We start from the raw sequence: 26715 nt of genomic DNA on the forward strand, positions 1-26715 counted from the left end.
AGTGTGGAAGTTCAGGCTACAAATGAAAGTAGACATTACAACCTGCAGACCCACTTCATTTGAGAGATTATTTTATTACATGTAGCACACTACTCTTGCAATAGAGAAACATCTGCTGTGGCAGTTTACTTATCTAGTAAAATAGTTTGTGAGGAACTGTGGGGCTTCTTGGATGAACAAGCGAACATGTTTAACTGAAATACTTGAATCAACAGATTTTCCTTTATGTATAGCTGTAGCTGTCACAACACCACTATGAGATCAATCAACAAAAGTAGAGGCAATAAGGACTGCAGAATAAGTTCACAGAGCTTAAAATCCCAAAATAACACCGAGGCTTTAAGAGATGCAATGGTGGAGGTCTCCAGGCTTTTTAACTTTATGAGGTTTTCTAAAGTTCGCTGAAATCTATCTACACTAGGGATGGGTGAATATTCGGGCGTTTCGAATATTCGAACGAATATTACAGCATTCGAATTCGCTTTGATACGAATTTAGATTATTCGAAATTTCGAAGTATTCGAAATGAACGAATACATTTGACCCCACATAACCACCTGTAAACGTGGTTTCACTGCAGCGTCTGGTTGCTGTGCCGTGAAACAACCCATCCAGTGGAAATCTGCACTGCCGCGAAGCCACACTTCAAGGTTAAATGTACATATTTTTTTCAAGTTTAAAAGCGTGTTATATCGGCCTATATGCACTAAGTACAGTAATTTTTAAATTGTAACATATTGCACCACTTATAACTTGCACCCTACTGCTATTCAAATCTTCATACTATTCAAGGCTGCTTCCACTTTATTTCAAACCAAAAAAGTGACATTCACTCATACCTAGTTCCAATTCTTAAAATTATTGTGCAAGGGTCATGACAAAAATGGCTACTGACTCATTAAACATGGCAAAGCAATTCATTTGCTCTAGCGCAAGACGAATGTTTTATTATATACTCGTATATTACGAGCAGTGGCAGTTTCGATAGCAAAGAGTACTTGGCAGCCCGTGACATACTCAGCCTGCTCGTCATAGAGTTTCTCACAATTACCTAGTGGGAAATCTGGCGCTAGTGAGCTGTTGTATGCATGGGAATGACGGTATATGTGAGCTTCGGATTTGGCTCGGATTGGTATCGCTTACAAAGAGCCCGGACTACCCGAAGACGAGCCTGGCTTCAACGCGTTCCTTGAGTCAAAGTGGTTCATTTCGTACTGAAGGAGCACGTTGTAAGCTATTTCTTTTTCATCATTACACAGAAACGAGTTTTACTTAACTTTGGAAACTTATACATCGATATAAAATTTTATGAAGCGTAAAAAGTAACGAATGGCCGCTAAACTTGGAAGGCAGATGATAAAGCCAGCATTCACTCTGCGACTGCTCAGTCGTCCGTTTCTTTTTTTCGTTGTTTGGTTATGCCGTACAGGTGGGTAGACTTTTATTTTAGAATATAATGAACGTGAATGAGATCTATTTATAAAAGTTTTGTTTTAGAGTAGCTTTATTTCCACAATCGTATCCGCTTTTTAGCCGAAGCCTCGCTCAACACCAGCCCAACACAAGCCTAGCAGACACATATACCGTCATTCCCATCGCGGCAACGGTGGCGCCAGATTTCCCTCTAGATATTATTGCGAGAAACTCTACGCTGCTCGTTAACAAATACTATCATGTGACCACGAATACTAGTGATGTCACTGGCCACCTTCTGCCATGTCGTCAGTGCTGCTGTTTCGTCTGTTATGTTGAGTGCTGCAAGTATTTAATCGTTTCTTCGACCGTCAAGCGACGGCACTTATCTAGTATGTCGATTGGCGAGGGAGCCGGGAAGAGTATAAATATCAGTTAGAAAAGTTTGGTTCACTGCACGAAACTTGCCAGTGGCTGCGATTTTGTTCTTGTCGTCGTCGTCATCCAACAGATGAGACGATTTCCGTGAGCCTTGGAGCAACCGCAGTATTAGATATGCTGAGCCATTTTTGTTTTGATCATTTGTAAAGCAGAATGTCGAGAACTGACGATAGAAGCAGTGACATCACAATATTGGCGCAACCTTTAAATGGAACACACCGGCCACTGAAATCGCACTTCATGGCAATTTGCTGCGATACGTTTGCCTGCTTTTGTGGGCTCTGTAAGTGTTTATGCGCAACATGTAAGTGGCGTGATGTAACGTTTTACTGACTCATACTCAGATCAAGCAACGCTGAGTTTTAAAGGTATACAAATCCCCCGTACATGCGGCGCACACGTCGAAGTTCATTCAGCAGGATGTGGAACTGCACTAATCACACGTGTCAATGCGGACAACGCCATGTGATGGAGAATGCCTGAACAGTTATATGTCCACTACACAGTACAATCCCAGCAGTAGAGAACTTTAGTTTGTCCGTAGACTTCCCAACGCTTGTGGATACCTGTTACCGGAGCCACTGATGGCAGCAGCATACAACGGTGGAGCCAGCAGAGACATCTTGTGGCGATTCATCTAACTACAAGATACTAGAACTTTTTCTTATTTTCAGTCACTTCTGTGTTCTTGCTGAAAGAAAATAATGAGAATACTGTGAGTTGATTATTACATCACTGTCGATGCTTTACACAAAGTTGGTAAGCGGATAAGTCGCTGCAATGTTAGGTTTGCGGCTCTCTGCTTAGGCTCTGAATAATCAGGTGTCGCTACCAGCGTTGCATATCACCCACACGTCTTCGGTAACCTGGCCAAAACTCGTCACATACATTGTTGACAAAGCAGACCCCGCGTGATGACTACATCAATAGGTCCTTCACTTTCCAATATGATGCTAGGACAAACTTCAAAACTCAATTAAAATATGTTTTAGGCTGAATTTGTGGCTGACATTGTACAGATGACACCTATGTGCTCCCAGCAGTACGATGTAGCAGTTAAATTGTGTTAAAATTTTTGTGTCAGGACTCCTTTATAACTTTGCAGGGGTGCAAACGGTTTTAATAATGACGGCCAAAGAAATGAATAAACAGCTTTCAGAAAAACAATAAGCATAATTAAAAATAACTTCTATAATTTTCAAAATATAAGCTTGCTTTATTAAAGGGTCCCTTACCAGGCTTGAGCATTGCCAACAAACAAGCACAGCACAGAGCTCATGTGGTGGTGATTGTATCCGCAAAGTAGGGAACATTTGTGCAGCACAAAAGCAGCCAAAATTTCAAACACAAGGTTGTACCCCATTTCTCTTGAGGGAACCGTGCTTCAGTGAAGGTCAATGTCATACACACTAATGTCCCTGTGCAAAATGCCTCTATGTTTAACTTTGCATGCAAACATAGACACAAGAGAAAAGTCAAGACAACACAAGCACGTTTGTGTTGTGTGCTTGCACGCCCAGTCTTTTAACATAAATAACTACCAACCAGCTCAGCTCTCTGTTATCCTAAGCAAAATTCCTGCTGGCATGGTAACAGGACAGCTTCTGTTCTTTAGCTCCTCTAGTAATGAACCAATCATAAAATTCTTTCAGTAAAACACTCCCGAGAAGGTGCCTTACAATTTCCATTGTATAATAAAACTGGTGAGGGGCCTGGTGAGGGGACCTTTAAGACGTAACAAAACCAAAACAATCTTGGACGTCAATAACTTGCTTTTCTTTTCTCTGTATTCATTAAATTCCCTTCTACCTCCTCCTATCAAAATGGAAAGATGTTGATGAGGGTCAGGTTTCCACTGCCATACCAATTTTTTTGCCTCCGTGATGCTGGTTACCAGTTTGACTACTGCACTGGCATGTCACTTTTCAGTTTAATTGCTCTCTCTAAATGAGTACATGTAGCACAAACACTGTTGAGCATATTCATACACAAGAAGCAAATAAATTTTCACCAAGAGATTCAACGTCTAATTTCTCAAAGAGTTTACTATTACTGAACTGTCATGTTATTCACTATTTTAAGACCGAGTAGTCTATACTTTCACTTTTTTTTTTTTGCTGAACTTTCTCCTGTGAGACAAATGCAATGTTGCCTTCTCTCTTATGAACTTTTCAGTGTCTGCACATTGCTGGTTACATTTTATAGCAACTTGATTTGACTATACGAGTGAAATGAATGCAGATTTTTCATCCTCCTGACCACCCCCCCCCCCAAACACCGCTTTGGACTACAGAAATACTCCATAGGTTGTTGCCTTAAGGGGAGACGTGGGTCTTGAAAAGTATGTTTTTAATAGTTGGGTGAACAGAATGAAATTTAATACACTTATGCAGTTTTTTCTGCAGATTCCAAATGTGTGAGTAGATTTTTAATAGCTGCATCAGAACAAAAGATATGCTATTTCGACAACGTTTTCTAGCACATTTCTTACGGGGATTTTTGGCAACTACTTTTCATCAAACACAAAAGCAAAGTATGTGGCAAGATGGCCAGAAAGCTGATCTAGCCGATGATGCTATTTATTTTCTTATAATCTTGTTTACCAAATGATAATTCTCGATAATCATAAAATGTGTGCAGAAAAAAATTTTCACTTATATTTGCATGCATTTATTTTGCATTCAAAGTTCGATGAAAACAATAAAATTAGCATCATCGGCTAGACGAGCTCTCTGGCAGTGTTGCCATATACTTTGTTTTTGTGTTTGACAAAGCGAAGTTGCTAAAATGTGCCGTAAGAAATATCCTCTCAGGAATTGCATATCTTTTGTTCTAATGCAGATAATAAAAATCTGCTTGAAGATTCGGAATCTGCAAGAAAAACTGAATAAGTGTACTGAATGTCATTCAGTTAACCTAACTAATAAAAAAACTTTTCTCAAGACCCACCTCTCCCCTTAAACGAGGTTGTTCTGACGAACTTGCCTTGATACAAATATTAAATGCATGCAAAATCTTATCCTAGACCTTTAAATCAATTTCAGCCATGCCAGGTCTGTACTTGATGTAGTGCTGCTGAAATTTGTTTCCATTTTGTCTGTACTCTTGCATATATAGTCATTTGTAAGACAGCCATTACCTCAATGCCTTTTTAGGATGGGCTACACTCTGAACAAATATGACACTGACAGAGTTGAGTATATACAGGTAAAGAAGATGAAGGACATATGTTATGCTCAATGTATACATACATATAAACTATCTCCTTTCAGTGCCAAAGTTTTCTTTTTTTTTTCTATCGACAAGGGTCACAACCACATTTTTGAACCTAAGATATTACACTTACCATTATCATAACAGATGTTTCCAAGAGCCCGGCAAGCTTGGAGCACCGACTGCATAGTTCTTATGAGATACAAGTCCCAGGAGAGGATCCACAACTGCTGCGTCTGTGAACTGTTTTCTCAGAGGCTCTGTTAGGGGATATGAGCAAGTGTTCTCATGTTGTGAACCCTAACAAAATGGTTAAACGTCCTGTACACTTCTGTAGGCATATAAAAAAAATAAGAGAAAAAAAATGCTACCAGTGTATAAAGTGAAGATTGAAGTTGCATACAGGTGCATCTAGATAAAAGAAAACAGACAGCGCAGGTCACCATCTCCAATTATGACCACATTAATGCATTATTGAATTTAGCTCACAAAAAGTAATTTTGTGCATTAAAAAAAAAAAAAGATAACACTGATAAACAATAGCTGTGATGCAGCCTTAAACAGCGACAGCCTCCGCGCGCGCTGGGAGTCTGCGTTGCTCAGCTCGGACCTGGAGCAACAGCTCTGGGCCGTCCAGCGAGCCGAGGAAGCCGCCAAGGGCCAGCAACCCTTGGCCGAAGCCTAGGCGGGATCCAGGCCCATCCCACCAATTCGCAGGGCAATCAATAAAGTTAATTCATCATCATCATCACTGCTCCTGTGGTCACCAAAGGCTATTTTCAGTGAATTGAGTTTCTCAAATTCAGACATTAATAACAAAAATTACTGTACTCTCGAATAGATTATTTTTCTAGGCTTATAAAGAATAACGCTGGGCATGCTCAAAGCATCATTATGCTATTGCATATGTGCAATTCTCCAGAAAAAGGATGCCACAAAGCATACAACTGTATTAGAGAAATCACTTCTACTTGATTTATGCAAATAATGAAATAGGCAGACATTTATTTACATAACTACAATTTTCAGATTAATTTTCACATATCTGACAGATGTGTTACTATTTCAAAGTTCCACTTGTAAAGAAAGTGTTTTAGGAAAACTGCCAAGTCCTGAAAATAATTTTCTAAAGTAGTTCCTTTTTTTTTCATTTTTATAGTGTGCAAGTGTTTTAAAACTTCATACAAAATATTTTTTCTACTAAGCTGTGTACCAATCAATGCTAGAGGGCAATTAATGTGGACAGTACAGCTTAATAGTCTCCACAGTATTATGCTCTTCAAATGCAAGAAAACTTTGCAAAAAAATTCCCCCAGCTTAATTTACATAAGTCGTGTTACAATGCTTGTGAAACCAATGGATGATTAAAATTTAGTGATTTCAACAAGTAACTCGATTATATTTCAATTTAGAAACAGGGATATCAGTGAGTTGCAAAACATACAGGGCTGCTTTGTTGCACCGCGAAAGAAATTTTATGCACAATGGTGGCAGAGCCTGTTCTTGTCGCAAATGTTTGGCGTTATTCAACATTTGCTAGCCCATATTTGGCTTTTAGAAAAACCTCAATACTGAAACTCAATACCTTTGTAGGCCTTCCATAGATGCTTTGTGCCCTTTAGATTTCGTTATATTTACTTGAATGGCTGCCATGAGCTGCTTCAGACATGAAGTACAGGAATTTACAGAAGCATACACGTCACGTGCTATGCTGCAAACAGCAATTGCAATGAGGACTGACCATACCACCAATAAATATAAATTTTGCGGAAAAGGAAAGTTGCATTGCAGGGTCTCGTACTCCTCTGCACCGCAAAATGTTCAGGCACCTGCTAGAAACTAGAGCCATTATACTGCTTCCCCAGAATCCTGTGACATCTACAAGAAAGCATGAACAAAAGTCCTGCAGACACCAAACTATGATGCAATTAGCAACACTCAATGCAGTAATCTACATTTGTCATGCGAGGTTACCACGCTTGTGCATGGGCGTCCGGAGGGGGGTGCAAGGGGGGGCAGCTGCCCCCCCTTGGAATTTCGGATAATATTTTTCTATGCAGTTGCGATAAGCTACACAGCTGGATTAGCACACTCAGGTCCTGGCCTGCAGGTTTGCCATTCAATTTCGCAACTTACAAACTACTGACTAATCTTGCCTGTCATGTCACGGCAGTTAAATAAACGCTGCCAGTGCTGAATCCCCCCCCCCCCCCCTGCGTATGCACCCCCTGCAAAAAGTTCTGCGGACGCCCTTGCGCTTGTGAATACTTCTCACATCACGTCCTTGTCTGGTACACCAGGCAGGTGCAATGGCCGAGCGTTTCATTAAACGAAAAAAAAAAAAAACTACAAGAAAATGCAGACAGGTGCTTTATTAGGAGCCGCCATCCCATCCAGTGAAATTCAGTAGGTGGCAAAAAACCTAAATGAAAATGTAAATTCTGAAGACAGATATTTGGTGAAACACAACTGCATTATTTGTCAATCACTCCGTCTGTATTCTTTTTATATCAAGCATATAAGAAAGCCAAACCAACCATATTTGGCCGCTTCGGCTATCACTTGAACAAGCAGAGTCAAAGTTTCTTCAGTGATGGCTGAGGAAGACTTGAGAAGATCTTTTGTGGAGCTGACAAACGTACTCTTCAAGAGACACTCACACACCTGCTGCCTGTTAGGTTCCGAGTTAGAAGGTTGCTCTGCACAACACAGACGAATTTATACATAACAGTTAGATACTAAACTGCACACTATACAAAATACAGCTACAAAAGCAGGCATGCACACAACACACAGAACTCGCGGTGTCGTTTTCACTCTGTCTGTGTCGTTAGCGCTGGTATTCACTTCCTAATATGCAACACCAACTAGCCCAACGTAGATCCCTCAGTCACGAAGGTGCGTCACTACTCAGTTTAACACGGTCTTTCAGCGAAAAACAAACGCTGCATTGTGCTGGAGCGAGAGAACTCTTACCATCAGCTGTGAGGAGTGCCAAGAGACTCTTCAGGCGAAGACATAAATCGGCATCGACCGCTTTTTGCTCTCCGCTAACGCCAAGCTTAAGTCCGTCGAGTATTTCTGTAATGTTTTCTGAAAACAATGCAGTCGTGTTACGGGCAGAAATGCTACGCCAGAAAGTACATGACGAACGCTTCCATGCGATTCATAAGGCATGCGAGTGAGAAGAAAATGGTTGAAGCAATAACTAAGCAATGATAACTAGACATAAAAAAGGGGGCGAAAAAAAAAAATTTCCATATTCTATGAGCACATAGGCAACTTCAGAGCAGGCTCGTCTTCAAACTTTTGCATATGAATTCTCCACTCCAATTGGTAGGAAAGAGCTCGCGCACGCTGTCACGCCCTTCCCAGGGCTGTCAACTGCCTATGCCACTTCGCAACAGCTGATAACCAAAATCAATAGTTTTCTGCCACTTTCGTAAAGAATACGCACCCATTGCACAAGCAGCTGATCAAGAGTGCCTTACTGCAAGTAGTAGCGGGTGCTAACAGGGCACATCCGCATCATTTACGTGACTCTTTACCGCTGTAGCGGCTGTAGCAGCGCAGCGGGCGAACAACAAAACAAAAATATCCCATAAACAGCGGCTGGATGTGGATATGGCTAGTTATCGGATGTGGATACGTCTGCAGGCTCGTTCAGTTGGCGGCAAATTTTGACTTTAGTCTCTCGGGTGGCACGTTTTTCTATCGACTGTTCAGCTAGGGGTTCAGCATAAACTCTATGGGGTTCAGCTATGGTGGCTGAACTATGGTAGCCATAGTTTGGCTGGTGTTACCAGAGTCTATGGGCTGTTACCGCCCCGCGGCGTGCAAGGGCGTAGCTAGAAATCTTTTCGAGGGTGAGGGGAGAGGGTCCAGCCAAATTCTAAACGTATGTTCGTGCGTGCATACAACACAGGCAAAATTGAAAATTTTCGGAGGGGGATGAGGTTTAACCAAGGAGGTTGAAAAAACCTCCTTGGGTTTAACCCCCTCCCCTTTTCCCATGTGGCTACGCCGATGGCGGCGTGATAGCTCTCCCATGTCCCGTTCGGGTCTGCTTGCAAGGAAACAAGAAAATGTATATATGTGTGCTCCAGGGGCGTAGTCAGGTGGGGAGGGGGGGGGGGGAGTGTCCAAACCCCACCACCCGAAAATCTTCAATTTAGCTTACGCACACATACAAACGCACGCACGAACACACATCAAGTATGGTTGAACCCCCCCCCCCCCCGAAAAAAAATTTCTGGCTACGCCCCTGGTCTGCTCACTGACCAGACGTCCCGATTTAGGCGGAACATGTCCCGGTTTTGCGGCTGGGCTACCGCTGTCCCGCCAACCTGCTTGCGGGACGGTGTTTCGCACTCGCGGTCAGCTAGCATGACCACCACACCCCTTCGCTATACGATACTATACATGGCTATGCTCTGCTTTCTTTCTATCTCTTTCTCTATCTATCTCTATTTCTTTCTCTTTCTGTTTCTCTTTCTTTCTGTCTTTCTTTCTCTTTCTATCTTTTTCCTCTTCTGTCGCCCATAGCAACGCAATCATATGGTTCCCATAAATGCTTGTTCAGCTAACGCGCCTGAATAGCCGAGTGATTACGACGCTCGCCTTCGGGCAGTATAAGTACCCGGGTTAGAATCCCGCGTCGAAATTTTATTGTGTTTCTTTAATTGGTCTCCTACTCCTCTCCACTTTCCATCTCCTCTCCTTCTTCTTCCTCTCCTCTTCGCCGAGTAGAGCTTTCTCCTCCTTGCCTCAACACTCCTCGTTTTACTAGGCTTTACTCTCTCCCATCCTACGCTCCAACCTCCTTCTCCACCGCTCTTCATCCCTCCTCTTCACTCCGCTCTCTCCCTCTGATATCTTCGCTTTCGCTCGCACCTTCTGTACTCGGTAGTGAGGCCCGAGTTCTTGCGTACACTACACGGCCTTACTCCAAGCCTAAAACACCTCCGCTTTTAAAAGTGGAATTTTCTGTATGAACTGCATCCAAAACACAGCTGCCTGTTCACTGACCACCTTAATGAAGGAAGGCAGTGAACCGTGTACTGCTCAGCTCGAACCTGACAGCACAACTCTGGGCCGTCCAGCGTGCCGAGGAAGCCGCTTCGAGACAAGGTCTCAGAACCGCGTCCGCGGTGGGTGCCCAGGCCCACTAAGAAGACGCCGGACTCAAGTCTCATTGATTTGACAAGAAAGTTTCCGTTCCTTTCCTGTATGAACTGCATGACATGTTCTTCCCTCCGTCATTCCGCACCGCCAACCCCCATCCCCGCTCTGGAGTCCGCGGAATATGGTCACTTTAGCTTCTGCACGCTTAAAAAAAGAGCGGCTGTAAAACAGCTCTTTTTCCGGAAATTTTGGAAAGAATGCGGAAAATTGGAACGCCAGCGAAATGAAATCACGCGTATGATACTCCACATTGCAGCACTCCACGTGACCTTTAGCTCACAGAAAAGTAATGCCGGACAGCGGTCGAACCATCTTACGAATCCCCCAAAGTATATGCACATGCATGCCGCGAATGCTATTTGAAACAAATGAATACAAATTATGTTCACAGTTTTATCAAGGGTCACTATAGCTGTTTTTAGAAACGAGAGTAAAAGCTCATTGGCGCACATATTTGGTAAAGATCGTCAGGCAACTTCAGAAAAATATTTTACGCTTACCGCTGCACCTCTGCCTCTCACGGAGCGCACGATATCTCCTTCGTTTGGCATTTTCATATAAAAAGCTGGAGCACATAGCCACTATAGTCATTTAAAAAAAACCGCTATAGTTCTTTAGTTCTGGCCAATGGCTGTCTGAAAATATCAACAGATTTTGGCGAGTTGGTTCACATACTAAGTATCGCAGGTACAGAATGGCTGATTAGTAGGCAAGTTCTTGATTCATGTTACATGAGCTTGTTCTTGTCATTTCGTAGTCCTTGTTTAGCTAAGCGATCGTGTTTCCAAGTAAAGTAGGTACAGCCAACGTTCATAGAACTTGGGTACGTTCGGTACATTGACTAATAATAATAATAATATCTGGGGTTTAACGTCCCAAAACCACGATATGATTATGAGAGACGCCGTAGTGGAGGGCTCCGGAAATTTCGACCACCTGGGGTTCTTTTATGTGCACCTAAATCTAAGTACACGGGCCTCAAACATTTTCGCCTCCATCGAAAATGCACCCGCCGCGGCCGGGATTCGATCCCGCGACCTTCGATCAGCAGTCGAGCGCCATAACCACTAGACCACCGTGGCGGGGCTTGGGTACATTGAACTTGGAAACGTTGGGTACAGCGCAGCCAGGTTGTAGCAAGAAATTTATTTCCGTATAGGGGGGTGGGGGGGGGGGTGTCCGACTTCCCTGTTTGGAGTGAGTAAAAACTTTATTGAATATGTCCGGCGGTCAGGGGCGTAGCCAGAAATATTTTTCGGGGGGGGGGTTCAACCATACTTTATGTATGTTCGTGCGTGCGTTCGTATGTGTGCGTGCCTATATACGCAAGCAAAACTGAAAAATTTCGGGGGGGGGTTGAACCCCCCCCCCCCCTTGGCTACGCCCCTGCCGGCGGTATTGAGCGGGGTGTGGCCACAAGCGAGCAAGGAAAAAATTACAAGCACTTCCTTGTTGAGAAAATGGGAGTAAGCGAAGCTTGTACCCTGAAACAGTTTTCACGATTTTGTACAAACGCATTGAGCCGGTAAAGCATATTCTAAGGATCCTTTAGGCTCTCTGTAAGGATCATTTATAGGGCCCCTAAACACAAGAAGTACAACGCAGAATATGCCGCCCACATGATACTGTGGTCTGTATGTATACACACGCTATCTCTTGGTGCATGCGCAGGCATCAGTAGCTTGTGAGCACGCAAGCAGGCCACTCGACTGACGTCAAAACACACCCAGAGGTCGAAATTTAGTTGTTGTGTTGCAGTTGTGCACGAGTCTACAACGAACACGTAGACGTGAGAATTTTTCGAAACGGTGCCGTGATAGCGGAGTTACACGCGTTTGATGATACAAAAGAGTCCCTCACTTGTTTCGCTCTTTCCTTCGCTATGCTACGTTCGTCTACCGTCTTGGCCGAGTGCTCATCCTCACCGCGCGAGGAGGAAGAGCGGTGAGCGCACCTATCTGCGCGCAGACAAACAGGTTTTGTGGATGCCGAGCAGACAAGAATGTTGACGTCACGGCGAACGCTGGGGGCTGATGATTGCCGAAAGTTCCGGAGAGGAGAAGGCATTGTTTCTCGGAATATGGAAGCTCTACGAGCCGCGGCTCGTATCGCTGCCGCGTTTGGCATTGTTGATCGTGACGGCCTTCTGAACTCGATGCGCGCGTTTACTTGAAATGTTCAAAATTATCGGAGGTGGTTTAGGGACCCTAGCTAATTATTTAAGCTCTCTGCGTCAAGTGTGGAATTTATTAGAAGACTTTAAACATCCGAATCGCTACATATCGCAGCTGAACGAGTTTTCAACTTCCCTCTTCTATTCTATGCAGCATTGTTCCATCATACGTAACACCGGAGACCGATTTGATTGGATATGTCTAGCCTACCTCACTGAAACTCCGGTGCACAACGAGCGTCGTCTACTTGTGTTGCAACGTGCTCCGTGTTGACCTGAGGTGCGCGACTGTGTTTATTCCGATATTGGTGACCTGTAAAACTGCGACACCGTGTAAGGCAACTGGCGAGCGGAGTCGCGTCAGCTCGTCGGTGCAGTGAGCGTCTGGCTCTCGCTATCCGATCAACGGCAGGATCTACGTGTCTGCAACGCTGTAACCTCACCCCTGAAGACACAACCACATTGCCCGAGTTTACGCTTATTGGTGATCGTTCTCAAATACTTTTTGTTTGTCCGCATACTTCTTGGCGTTTGTAGATTCTCGGCTTACAGGAGATTAAAATAATAACGGCTGGTAGAGTAGCGGTAACTGACGGACGCGATCCACTACGCATAGGCGGGCGCACAGGGAAGGCGGGTGAGGGGTGGGGGGTGGGGGCGGGGGGCGGCCGTCCTCAATAAACATCTAAAAGAGGGCGCCAATTCTACCTCATACCTTTACCCAGTCGGGCCAGTCACGTCATTGTTGAATGTGCGGGGTTAAGGCCACGCAAGTTTTTTGACGATAAGAGCGGCAGAGGGACCTCGACGTTGCATTCCAAGAGCTGTTTACTTCCCACTTTTACCCAGGAAAGCCAGCGACCAATGGCAGGCGGTTGTGAAAAGCACGGCATCAGTTCATTCTTGCATCTATTGCGGACCTTGTGTTCTTTCGGGCTCGACCAACGGGGAGGAGGCGCTGCGGTAAAACTTGCCCCCCCCCCCCTCCCTAATGGAGGACCCTGCGCATGCCTATGACGTTTTGTCTCCGCTGCCCAACGGCACGCGACGGAGTTGATTGCGGAGGCCACGGAGAGGGTAGCGCAGCTCAACCCCTCGAGCAGCTGCGCGTTCGACGAGTTGAGGAAAGGCAGAGCTGAGAAGGAAGGCAACATATAATTGTCCCTAGCTTCCTTGACTCAAGGTGCGCCGCTTAATTTAGGGCGCGAATGATTTGATGAAGCTGTAGGCTAAACGCTGTCCAAATGTCAAAAAACCGTTTCAGGTTCCTTCAGAAACTTCAAACGTGTCGAGTCGTCGTTTTTCGGAACGAATCGCACTGTCGTTCAAAACATTGTGATGAAACCACAACTGGTAACGCACATTGCAGCTGGCCCCGAAATTCGTGGTAAGAAAGTCTTGTTGAAACTTGGCCGTCGCATCGGGCTTCGTGCTCCCTCAACTCGGGATCCGCAGCTCTTCGTTGACGTATGAGCAGCCGTCACGATGGTGCCTGCACGTCGGCGACGAGTCCTTTCCTCGGGAGAGTTCGTACTGCTGACTAAACGCCACCTGCTCCTCGGCGGAACGCGCGGCCGTGCCATACCATATCGGAGAGAGATCTGGTGGTGGTAGTGGTTTGAAAAGGAAAAGGCGCCTAATTTCTGCAGCCCGGTCGGGAGCACGGCGCAGCGCCAGCGGGATGGGGAGATGGGATGACAGTGGACAGGAGAGGGAAGGTTAGAGGTGTGGAGGCACAGAGGTCATCAGTACGAAGAGCAGCAGGCCGGCAGCAATGATAGGGGTGGCAAGGGCCCCGGTCTCAGTGGTAGGGAGATCTGAGGCAAAAGAAACCCTGCTAGCCACTTTAGCACTGCCGAGCGCGCGCGAACCCCCTTTCCTTCCCTTTCCCTCTGCGCGAGTCACACGTCACCATCCGGCGGTAGCGCTGCTGGATACCCGGCCAACAGGTCTATTCCCGCACGTGCTCTGTTCTAGGGGCAACTCGTATGTCGGCGTGACAACTACTACAACGCCGACGCAAGTTAACCAACACAAGCTTTGCTTGAAAAACTAGGCGGGAGCGTCACGTGATTCCGCTAGCCTCGGCAAGCCAACCTCCTCTGACACCACCCCTGCCGAACCCCCTCCCCCCGAAAAAAATTTCTGCCTTCGCCCCTGCTGCGGGGTCGACCTGCTCATGGTGCTCTGGAAGTGGATAAAAAGCGCACGGTACGGCCTGCCGCGTCAGGCGCCTTTCTATGGGAGAGCGCGTGTTGGTCCTAGTTGCAGTTGCGGCCGCTGCGGCGCGACGGGGCGGGGAAGGGGAAACGGGTGCCGGCGGCTCCGTTGGGGCAGCAGCCGCAGCAAATTAGTTGGTGATGGTCGCAACAGCGATCTCACTCAGCTGTTCCAAGCGGTTTTTTTCCATCTCATCTATCGCAGTCACGACATATCATGCATTCAGTTGAGTCGGTTCGCGTAATCTGGTTAAATAGCCACTTAAGTTTCCGTGTACGTGCCGAGCTCCTGGCACTTTTTTTTTTTTCCAGGACTAACTTTTTGCTTTGTGTCTGAAAGAATATTCCACAATGCGCGTAGCAACATTATATATGTGCTGAATGTGTGAAAAAGTGGTTGTTATATTTATGTGCGTGTAATGAATGCATCGTTTGTTATTTTAACATATTGATTTCCGTGACATTTCTTCGGCACCTTTCTGAAAATGCTTGACAGGTATTTATTTGAAACATCTGGCAATACACGTTCATGTTCTTTATACACAGGAAGTGCATGTAAAAACATACGTTGAATCTTTTTCATGATGTCTGATACATGGTACTGTGCCGAAAAGTAATTCAGCTTCGGATGCTTGATACTAGCGGATTCTACAAATATAGTGACGCCCTCCTCGTAACTTTGTTGAAAAGGCTGCGGAATTATATATACATAACTTGCAACTGCGTCACACCGCGGAACTCTGGGATACGATTTCGCGACATGCGCCGCCATTACCGAGCACATGGCAGCAGACGACACCGACTCAAGCTGTGCGGTTCTCGTAATTCCCGTCAACGCTACACATCGCAACGGCGATTTGTGCGATATTTGGCTGCTGCACGAGAAGTGCGTAAATCAATAATAAAAAAAAAGACCAGAATCGGGGGACATACTGTTTGCCAAACGTGATTACAAACCCGTGCGATGTACCGCACGAAAGAGCTGTCCGAGAAGCGGAGCACATGGCTTATGCGCGCGTAAACAGGAAGGACCTCAGACGTTGCACAACGTTTGTGTGTGCGGGCGTCACTTCATAACAGGCAAGTTATGCTTCCGAATCTCCTCACGTTTTCGCCGAGTGTATCACCACGGAGTTATGCGCGAGGTAAATTTTTGTCAAAACGTGAAGCACCGAACTAACACAGCGCGCCTTGGTTTTCGGGAGGCTCTCTTAGCTCTTCGGTGAAAGGAACCCCGACTGGGCGCCAAAGATGTTATTGGCCCATGGTTTCATGCAGAAATCAGCGACGAAATCTGTGCAGTTTGAGCGCCGCAAAATGTAGGCGGCGAAGAGCGCCGCTGTAGGTGACTCGTGCGAAGTTGTTTCAACCATTACGTGCGACACCACTGACGACACTGCAGGCTGCATCATGTCCTGAACGATTCTCGTTCGTCATAAGCGCAAGGCAAACGATCAAAACACGCGCACTACGCCGAACGATCCGCGCACGCACGTAAACACAGCGCGGTCACTGAGACGTATGTGCTCGGTGATGGCGAACGGAAGACAGGAACTGACGTCACTTGCAAGTTATGTATTCATTAGAAGTGACGACCACATGACGGAGACTGCAAGAAGACAATCACGTTCGTGTGCAACGAAGATTCGCCAGTGCCTGTACAGCGGCTAACGTCAAAGGACCAAAACGAAAGGTTTTATGGTCTGCACAGGACTGGAAGTAGACATGGGACGCCAAAATTTGAGCTCACAAGCTGGAGGCATAACAAAACAATAATAAAAAATAAGAAGAGAAAACAGAGACGAGTATAAGGAAAGCGTCTACCTCCCCCCCCCCCCTATCCTTTTTTTTTGTTGTTTTTTATCGTATAGCTGTCAAAAGCGACCCACCTTAACTTTGTCCCTGTGAGTCGCTCGCAATGTGTGTGCTGGCTGCCACGTATATTTGTTTGAAATGAAATCTTGTCGTCGTCCACCAGCCGCTTTTATGCACTTTTTTGTCTCCGCATGTTTTGCTGAGGTAAGTTTGAGTCTGTGGCCCGTACCGCTAATGACCACAGACAACCCAACTCCCTGAATAAAAGGAGTACACATGCTTTTCACGGCAACCAACATCAGTACCACATGGCATTGCGGGGCAACGCATGCCACCGCAACGCGACAGCGTTCGGAAACAACCGGAACCGATTGCAAAGGTGCCGCGGGCTGAAAGGTGGGAACTAAAAAAAAAAACGAGAGATAAGAGAAAACGGGAAGGTGGTGTCACGGCCGCTGGATTTCAACGACGTTTGCAACAAGCCGCCGTTTGCAGTTGGCAGGGATCAGGCCTGAATTCATAATAAATAAAATAACTTCTCACATTGTGTCCAGATTTTATGTTCACTGTTGAATTCGTTACACGATCATGAAAACGGCGTAAGGGGAAGAAACATAACTACTGAAAAGCGCAGGAATGCAAGCAGTTGTGTTCGTGTGTTTTTCAGCCTTTTCATCACTCTTTCCGTCTGACCGTTTTCATATTATTTAATCCATAACAGCTCGCGCAATTGTCAGTATTGAAGATTGTTGAAGATGTCACTGAAATTTCAAAGTGACTCGAATCTCCTTCTATGAGATGGTCGCACATATGATAAGCATTATTTCATGGCTGTTGCATGCGATACCGTACCGTATGTGTACTATAAACATGTTTGGAGGAAGGAAGAAGTTTATCTTATTTCGTGTCAAATAAACAGTGGCCGCTGCAGTTTCTGAGATCACTTTTTTGAAATGAAATGAATAAATCTGAATCAACATACTCAGAGCCAAAATAAAGAATTTCGATGCATTAAGAAAGGTGCAACGCCTCCAGGTTAGTTAGTTGCGGTCTTCTAGGATACCAGAAAAATATGCCCACGCGATTACTTCCGCAAAAAGCGATCGGTGCGCGAAGGTGCTTCTTTGGCAAGGCAAGAACAAAAATTCCCAAGCGCTGCAAGAATGAACAAGAAATATCGGTAATTAACTGATGTGTACACGCTAGATAAATTTTAGAAGAGGATTTCGGGCGTCACATGAAGACGCACGCGCCCAAGCATAACTGCCGCAAGCGCGCCGCGCATGTGATCCCGCGGGCGTCCGCGAAACCCGTCCCCGCCCGGTGGCGCCGCGGCGGTGCTCCGGGAAACTAGGCCCGTCACGCCGGTTTCGGAGCACGCGGCAGGCCGTACCCGTTCGCTTTTTATCCAGCGGCCGTGGGTAGGGAAAGGGGTGTGGCGTTAGGGAATGCAAGCGCGGGTGGTAAAACTATATGCCGAATAGATCTGTTTCGCCGCTAGCTGGGTGGGCGTCGCGTGTGTGGCATCGGACCGGGCAACTAAGCAGACAGGCAAGAAAAAAAAAATAAAAACAACAACTAAAAATATATTCTTCACAGATACAGAGAACTTGGTGATAATTTTGCATATTCCATAGCGTCTGGTTGTCAGAGGATAGCGCAGGAGTAGTTCTACTGAGTACGTCTTGGTACGGCTCCAGCACTTTTTGATGCCAACACTAAGCACCTATACGGAACGCGTCGAGGTAGGATCAGGGTTGCCGTTGGTGGCTATTTTTCGCCACATTGGCGACTTTACGGCCCCGTGTCGCGACGGAAATTTCAGGTTGGCTCTATGGCTACTTTATGGCTACCTTTGAACTTCTGTTTTGGTGCATTAGGTGGGTAATTTTGTTGTTATTTGCGCATAAAATACTCTGCGTCCGAGCATTTCTGCCGTCGGTCAGCCGATGCGCGTGCGTCCACCCCACACCAGCAGGCTGCTGCGCATCGATGAACACCGACACAACACGCGGCGGGCCTCAAGTTGCGCGCATGCTAGTAAACGCGTGGCGAGCATGCTGCCCGCCGTCTACGTTGATGCTATGCACAAGTTTATAATTCTGATGCGTAGCGCGTGTTCTTGTGTGAAGTTGACAAGAAACAGAGATCCGCGCCAAGATAAGGCTGGGCTGTTCATTTTCCAACCAGATTTCGCTGTCGGAACTTGGACTGCTAACATGCGGGGGGCCACTTGGCCGATTATTGTAAGCGGTGTGGGTGCGCCCCACCATTTGCTGCAACTCGGGTGTTGGGAAGGGGTCATGACCAGACGCGACGTGAGATCTGTGAGGCCATGTATATACACAGGGAGGCAATAGGTGAAGTGTGCCCTCAGTTGCCCTAACGAAAAAGGAGATTGGCTTCTTAGAAGGGCGCATGCGCTACGCGTAGCTTGGCACGTGCAGCTTGCTTTGAAGGCTGAATGGGGACGTTTCTATTAGTTTAGACGTTGTTGTTTTTTTACACTTTATATGTGACGTGTCCAGAGTAAAATTTTCAGTTGAAGTCTAGCGGTCGTCCTGTGTGTATCTTTCTCTGTCCTTGTTTTGTTCCGCTATATTATGTATTTAAATGCTAACAGGAATACTCTACTAATCAAATTCGGTTTGCGCCTTCAAGGAAAACCTCTTTCAACATTTACTGCTCCTACTGACTTGTTGGCTGGGATGCTCCAAAGTCGCTCTATATCTGACAATAACTCTATCCAGAGCCGTATATTCCCTTTGGGAGAGTTCGGCGCTCTTTTGATCTCGCCGCCAGTCTGGCAACAGCGCGCTTCCGCGCCGCCGACGCCATTTCGTGCCGAGGTTTCTCGTGATGCTGTACCCGTGACGTCGCTGTCGGCATTTATGCTTCCTCTGTGACCGACCTGGTGTGTCTTTGCTGCTGATCGTGCACGTGTCGGCTGCGTGGAACATCGTGGACCTGCACGGACGTCGCAATGAGGGCTTGCAGCGCGGTCGCTGAAGAAAGGGTTCGCCAGAGACGGAGCGTTGCGGGCGCACGCCAACGCGAGCTTACAGTGCCGCGGCACAAAATGGCGGACAGCGCCGCGCCGCCGCTAAATTTGGATGGTTGTTGGCTCCGCCCCTCCGCCGAACTCTCCGAAGGAATATACGGCTCTGACTCTATCTATTCTATACGTAAACTATACACAGGCGCAGTGAATTTATGATAATATGTTCATTTATTTACAACTTATCTGCGACTTGAAGACGAAGCAAGAGGGAAAAAATAAGCTTTTACCTCCGTGGTTTTGCTTATTTAGTATGGTATTACTTATGGTTAAATAATACAAAAACTCTACCCATAATGCCGCTTGTGTTGTTTTTGGCTACAGATCCGGCGACAAAATTAAATGGCATGGCTCCTTTGGGTACTTGATGAAGCTTATATGTTCTGGCCCAATCCACCCAAATGCAACCCTGCACGGGTTGCCGTTGGGCTGTCAGCGATATTCGTTCCACCCCTTCAACAGAACGGCTGCATCTCACAGACAGTTGACGCCGGACGGCGTGCAGCAACCACGAGTACAAGCAGGCGCCTACATGCAAAAAGCGAAATACGATCCTCGTTTACTATCCGGGACAGGAACTGTCATCTGGTTTCAGCATTATTCTTGATAAAAAAAAGGTGTTTCACAGGTCTTTGGTAAGTTATACGGGATCTTCACTGCTTTACAGGAAACGATGGAACCTATGGCGTTGGCCTCGAGATCTTGGAGTGGCGCCCTCTCGCGTGTGACATCAGAGCGGGGACTCCGCTCTCAACCGCGCTGCAGCCGCCGTTGCTCCTGTATGCGAATCGTCTGCTTCAAACGGTAACTTTGTCGAACGAACAGCCTCGTGACGGTCAACTAACGCCTGCAACGAATGTTTTAGAGTGTAATCTTGAACTTGTTTTAGTTGCGGCCCAATCGACAGGGCCAAGAAATCCTCCGGATGGCCGACGAGTGCGCCGATGCCACCGAGCGCATTGCTGATAAGAAAGTGAAACTATGTGTGAGTGTTCTCGCACGTTATCTTGTTTCCGCCGTACGATACTAATTAGTTTCAGTGTTTCTTTCGATATTTCAGTAAGCGTGCCGTTCTCCAGCATCTACAAGTATGTAGATAAAGCTTGTGAAAGGTCGCGGTGCCTCATCGAGGGCGAGGCGGTGTACGACGCAGGCCACGTTGTTGAATGCGCGGTCGAGGCCGCCAACGGAGATCGCATCACCGTCGCAGCCCTTGTCCTGCAAACAAGTGCGCAAGTGCCGCCTTGTTGCACACCCCCCTGCCGATGCCCATGATCGCAGTTTGTCCCGTAATGTTGCTTTAGTGACAACGATATTACGTCGTAGTTTATGTTAACACCGCATAGCGCCGTCGCATGGGTATTAGAATACAACAAATAGTTAATCGCCGATTATATCACGCACAGGGCCACAGAGATTAACTTGGCAAAGGCAAGCTGGGTCGAGTTTCACGCCACGCAGCCTAACGAAAAGCTTAAAGAGCTCCGCTTTTAAAAAAGTGTCTGTGCTGGCTCAGGTAAAAACTTTTAGAGAATGTACACTAAACAGCGGCCACAGGTTTCGCTTATGAATTTATGATAAGCAGTCCGCTAGGCGCGCGCTTGCCTTCATAAGTAAAATACGCATATACACCATCCAAATGCAGCCGTAGTCTCATATCCAGCACCGCTCAGCTGAGCTCACGAGGCGCGCTTCCCTTCAAGGCGATTCGGAGGCCGCGTCGTTGGCTCCTTCTCTAGGGGCCTTAGGGGCAGGTTGTGGGACGGCACCATACCTGGTGTACGTCGTCTATGCTTATAGCCTGCGTGCAATAAACGGCTGAAGTATTGGCAAGGCGCTTAAATGTGGTCACAAGCTTACCTAAGAGTGGCGCGTATACGGTGGGTAGCAGAAGTCACTGTCCGCGAAGTGCTTGCTGCACACTGTCGATGAAGGCGTGGGGCGCTTTCCCATTCTGAACTTGACTATCCGCTTCTTCAGCTTCGGGTCCTTAGGATAGTTGTGAAAGCTAACGCCTTTTTCACGAGCGGACGGAGTACACTGAGAGTAGTACTTCACCATTGCGCAGCACTCGCCGCCGAGACAAGCGGCCGCAGTTCCACGAAACAAAGAGCTGTAGTTCTAAATGAACGTTAAAAGCGGACCAACGGTTGTTCGAACAGCGTCAGTAGCCACCATACGCAAGATAACCAACTGAACAAATTATTTTGTTGAGATTTACCACAACGGTGGTTTCAACACGGCGCTGGGCCTACGTAGCAGACGAAAGCGCGCGAATCCCCGCTCTGACGTCATACAGGCGCCGTTCGCAGCGCCGCCATCGGTCGCACACCAGGCCAATACAGTTGAAGAATACCGTGTCCACCTCATGGTCCAAATAGACGTTGCTCCGAACATGTGGACACAGGCGGGCGCAGGGTCCCGAATTAGGTGGGAGGAAGGGAATTAGGTGGCCCCGCCACGGTGGTGTAGTGGTTATGGCGCTCGGCTGCTGACCCGAAGGTCGCGGGATCGAATTCCGGCCGCGGCGGCTGCATTTTCGATGGAGGCGAAAATCTCTGAGGCCCGTGTACTTAGATTTAGGTGCACGTTAAAGAATCCCAGCTGGTCGAAATTTCCGGAGCCCTCCACTACGGCGTCCCTCATAATCATATCGTGGTTTTGGGATGTTAAACCCCATATATTATTATGATTGGATGGGAGGAAGGCACCAGAGACGGACGTTGCCTCAAACCTATACCTACCAAGCTAACCAGGGTCAGGCCCGTAGCCAGTCCCCCCCACCCCCGGAAATTTTGGTGAAGTAGGTGTTTTTACGAAAAATAAATAATAAAAATAGGTGTTTTTCTCAAAAAGTCAAGGTTTTCATGCCCCCCCCCCCCCCCGAAAAAAATTCCTGGCTACGGGCCTGACCAGGGGCATACAGATGGCTTTGCGATAATCAACTAATTGACAACTCGAAGCAGGGCACTGAATAGGCTGGCTTTTATAGCTGTTATGCTAGCGGTGGGACCATAGTTAGAAAGAATGAAGCTAGCCGAATTATTCTGAACAAGTTCCAGAGCAGTGATTAGTTTTACATGCATATAGGAACCAATGCTGAAGCAGCGTATTCAAGGTTTGGTCGTATTTAGGTTTTGTAAAATATTAGTTTAAGAAGGAACGGCGGAAAAGTTGCCATTCAAGTATCCAAGTATACGGTTGGCATTGCTAATAATGTTTTCACTGTTTGTTGTCCAGTTTAGATTACGTGATATATGAACTCCTAAATATTTATAACAAGTGACGGGTTCTAATGGAACGCTGTTCAAGAGGTGAATAGCCAGACTGTTAGAGTTTCAGGCGACACGCATAACCTTGCCCATTCTGACATTTAGTTCAATAAACCATATTTTACTCCACTTGGACAGAGCAACTATGAGTTCAGTGCGCCTGCATATAGTTTATGTAGCATAGATACAGGTTTTGCCAGAGACAGAGTAATTTGGAACATTCCATCCAACAAGTCAATAGGAACACATGATAAACGTTGAAGCAATTTTTCTTGAAGCCGCTGTCCGAAATTGATAAGTGAAGTTGTCATAATGCCAGTGAAACTTCAGGTAGTGAAATGTGGTTGAATAAGAACAATTCAGCTATAGTTGGTTGCTGATCCTTTTTTTTGTCATGCTTGATCAGCGTTAGAAACTGGCGTCAGCACAGATGGCGGGCAGCGTGCTAGCCACCCCTTTGCCAGCATGCATGTAACTTCGCCACTCCGTCTTTGCAGGCGCGCCGCGCGTTGCGATGGGGTGCCTCGATGCGCACCAGCCTGCTGGGGGGGGGGGGGGTTGAGGAAATGTGCGCACATCGGCCGACACGACGGAAAAGCTTGGACATAATGGGTAGTCTTTGGAATCGCTTGCTATTTTATTGACGAATAATAAGAAAATTGGCTTAAACGTGCCAAAATGGAAGTTAAAAAGTAGCCAGGAAGTAGGTTGAGATGTTCGTCGCCAGACGAGGTCTCAAGGTATAGCCGATTTGGCGCAAAGTATCCACCAACGGCAACCCTGCAGGCTGCAGTCATGTGGAATTAATTTACTAGAGTCGGTTACGACCTAAGAATAAGTACAAGCTCCACCCACTGTCATCGCTGTTCCACTCAGAAAGAATTTGCATAGACGTTCCATCCAGTCTGACTCCTGTCAACTCATTTTCAGAATTACTATACTCATGTCTTCTCAAGCATATTTCAACGCCTTAGCGTTCATACGACACCTCAATACTTATTGATCAGAGGCGTAAGTTACGGAGGCGGGGGGAGCCTTGACCTTTCTCTTTGATGCGAAGTTCTTGGTAAAAAGAAAATTAGCGCATCTTGTACTAAGTCGCGCAAGGCTTGGTCACGGCAGAGCTGGTGGGAACCTAGCTGGTCTTGGCTTGGCTAGGCTTGTACCCGCTCACCTCTCTCTTTCCCACCCCTTGTTGTACTAGATGCTTACTCTATTTTTTTCTATCTTTTTGTGTATGTTCCTTTCTATCTCGTTCTCTCTCTTTCACTCTCTCTCTCTCTCTCTCTCTCTCTATATATATATATATATATATATATATATATATATATATATATATATATATATATATATATATATATATATATATATATATATATATATATTCGTTCTTCCCTCCTCTTTTCCCTATTCCTTTCCCTCCTTCTCACCTCCCTTTTCCATCACCTTGCTACACTATACTATACAAAGATATATGCTATGCTCTGCTAGCGCGCCTGGATAGCTGAGTGGTTAGGACGCTGGCCTTCGGATCGTTGGTACGCGGTTTACGTATTCCGTCTAGCCAAGAAATTTTTTCGCCAAGAATTTCTTTCTCTTTCCTTCTATCTCGTTCTTTCTCTCTCTCTGCCTTTATCCTTTCCTTTCTCTCTCTCTGCGCTCGTTCTCTTGCCCACCAGAGTTATTGCATCCCACACCGGGAAAATCGGCGCACGTGTTCTGGGAGCGAAGCAGAAGAGGAAGAAGAGTACGAAGATGCAGAAGAGGACAAAGACAGCGCGTGCCGGTTCCACTTTTCAAAGCAGGGGTGGCCGGCCGACCGGCGGAAAGCAGCCCATCTTGCTGTTAGTCCATCCGGAAGCCCATATATCTTGAACAAACGCTTGTTCATTGCTTATCGCCAGATGTGGCTATGTACACGATATCCTTTTTGTTTTTCTTTTTTGGCTGAAGTTGCGAGCAACCGTATCTTTATCGCAGTTGCCCAGAAAAAGCTGCTTGTTGGAGTGCTTTCCGCCCCTTGGAGAATGGAATATGCTTGGCACTCTCGATGTCGGTGCGCTCGGGGAAAACGCAGCGCCGCGTGTCCAATCTTTTTCCGTTGATATACTGTACGAGATCGAAAGGTACCACGTAGAGCACCGATTTGTGAGATATGGGCGTTAAAGAGCATTGATACCATGATTAAAAAAACTAATTATACGTTAACGCACTCATGAGTCGACTCACGCAGACTCGGATCGAGCCACGAGTCTGAGTGTGAGCGAGTCCGAGCGAGTAATATTTTGGCAAGTAGTCCGAGTCCGAGTGAGCCCTAAGCGCCAAATATATTTCTTGAGTGAGTCTGAGTGAGTTCCACATTTTTGGTCGACCTATATGCCAATCACATTTGCTAATTTCCGTGACGTCAAGCACTTTTCGCGGTTTCAAATAGTCGGTGTTCCCATATACACACACGCACGTTCTTGTCGCTGGTTATATAAGTAGAAAACTTGAACATCCTGGCAAACTTCATCAGAGAGTTTGACATCACTGCTTAGCTAAAGGTCATATTTTAGGTAGGAAAGATGCAGCTTTAGTTTTCGATATGCGTGTTTACATTAGCACGGAAAATGTACTCACGGTTCGAAGGGAAACCAGCTTGCACGACTCTCTTACACAGGCAACTGACAAGCGCGCCGCGGTTTTATGGGCGGAGCTTGTACTTATTCTTAGGTTATTGCGATGAGCAAAAGTTCAAAGAACACAACGCGAGCTTCATGTACACTCATAGCACATTTGGGGTTCACTCCTGTAGCGTGCCTTTTTTCTTTTTTTGTTATCTGACAATAACTTGTAGTTGCTTGATGGCGCCTAACGCTAATTATGCCAGTAACTATCGCGATTCGTGAACGGACGGTATGGTGAGAAGTCGTACTCAGCACGTCGCGCTGCAAACTCGAGAGCTGCGTTTAAATTCCCGTCCACGGCGGCCGCGTTACGATGGGGGCGAAGTGCAAAGAACACCCGTGTGCTTAGATTTAGGTGCACGTCAAAGAACCCCATGTGGTCGATATTAATCCGGTGTCCCCAACTACGGCGTACCTCATAATCATATTGTGGTTTTGGCACGAAAAATCCCAGCAGTCATTATTAGGATAAGAAGCCGAAAGAAACTTAATTTCTTGCTTAAAATTCTTGCTTCCTTCAGGGGATGTAACAGTATAGCTAAATTACTTCCGAACACCCGCGCAGGCATGTGAGTTCTTATTTGGTACGAATATAGGTTATGTAGTTGTTCCCGAATCAATTAATTTTAAATGTGATCGATATTGCGATTTGTCACATAAAATCTCCACATCTTAAATAAACACATCCAAAAAAGTGGACGAACGCTGTCTGTCGCTAGCAGTGGCAAAAAAAGAAAAAAAAGAAAAGGAAAAGCACGCAAGGTAAGATGGCGCATTACGACGTTTCAAAGGTTTTTAATGACGAGCGTACGACGAACATGTCTTTCCGCCTTGATGGTAACCCTTGCAGAGCTAGTGTAAGTTTTATTTAGCATTAAAACGCGTTTAATCACAAGGCACGATTTTTTCGAACTTGTAGAAATGGGCCAAAGCGTCAGTGTACAATGAAATACGCGCAGCGAATTTCGACTGCAAGTTCGCCTTGTCACCAGCAATATTTTCAATCTGACCCTCGCAGGCAATCCTACCTCTATGATTTCATTGTTCAGTGTTCTTTAGCTATAGCTATATACCTTGCAAAATATTTGAAGACGTTCTTTATTTAAACATTCTCACGTTCCTTGAATCAAATTTAATTTCCTGCCCTGCCAGCATGATTTTCTCAAGATATTCTAATGAGAAATACTACCGCCATCCTTCACCCATTGCCTTCGTGTAATTGTTGGTCGTCGCTCATCTGCTGATTGCACATTAATTG

The 26715-nt window shown here is 46.1% G+C and overlaps 1 protein-coding gene, 1 long non-coding RNA gene and 1 other non-coding gene across 3 annotated transcripts in view; all 3 read right to left on the bottom strand.

Annotated features, from left to right (window-relative positions):
* LOC119405171 (rap1 GTPase-GDP dissociation stimulator 1-like) overlaps nucleotides 1-7230 on the bottom strand; it is a 69945-nt gene extending 62715 nt beyond the window's left edge. Inside the window, 3 exon segments of the mRNA XM_037671983.2 lie at nucleotides 5201-5255; nucleotides 5257-5327; nucleotides 7224-7230. Of these exon segments, the coding sequence (XP_037527911.2) occupies nucleotides 5201-5255; nucleotides 5257-5327; nucleotides 7224-7230 (133 nt within the window).
* Nucleotides 7231-7431: 201 nt separating this feature from the next.
* Nucleotides 7432-8621, bottom strand: LOC125759632 (uncharacterized). Its single transcript, XR_007417266.1, has 3 exons — nucleotides 8525-8621; nucleotides 8044-8160; nucleotides 7432-7766 (listed from the first exon to the last, which is right to left on the bottom strand). It is a non-coding gene; the product is annotated as an uncharacterized LOC125759632 (long non-coding RNA).
* Nucleotides 8622-11261: 2640 nt separating this feature from the next.
* Nucleotides 11262-11333, bottom strand: Trnas-gcu (transfer RNA serine (anticodon GCU)). The gene has a single exon. It is a non-coding gene; the product is annotated as a tRNA-Ser (tRNA).
* Nucleotides 11334-26715: the final 15382 nt, after the last annotated feature.

This window comes from Rhipicephalus sanguineus, chromosome 1, assembly GCF_013339695.2.
Source record: "Rhipicephalus sanguineus isolate Rsan-2018 chromosome 1, BIME_Rsan_1.4, whole genome shotgun sequence".
NCBI classification, from domain to species: domain Eukaryota; kingdom Metazoa; phylum Arthropoda; class Arachnida; order Ixodida; family Ixodidae; genus Rhipicephalus; species Rhipicephalus sanguineus.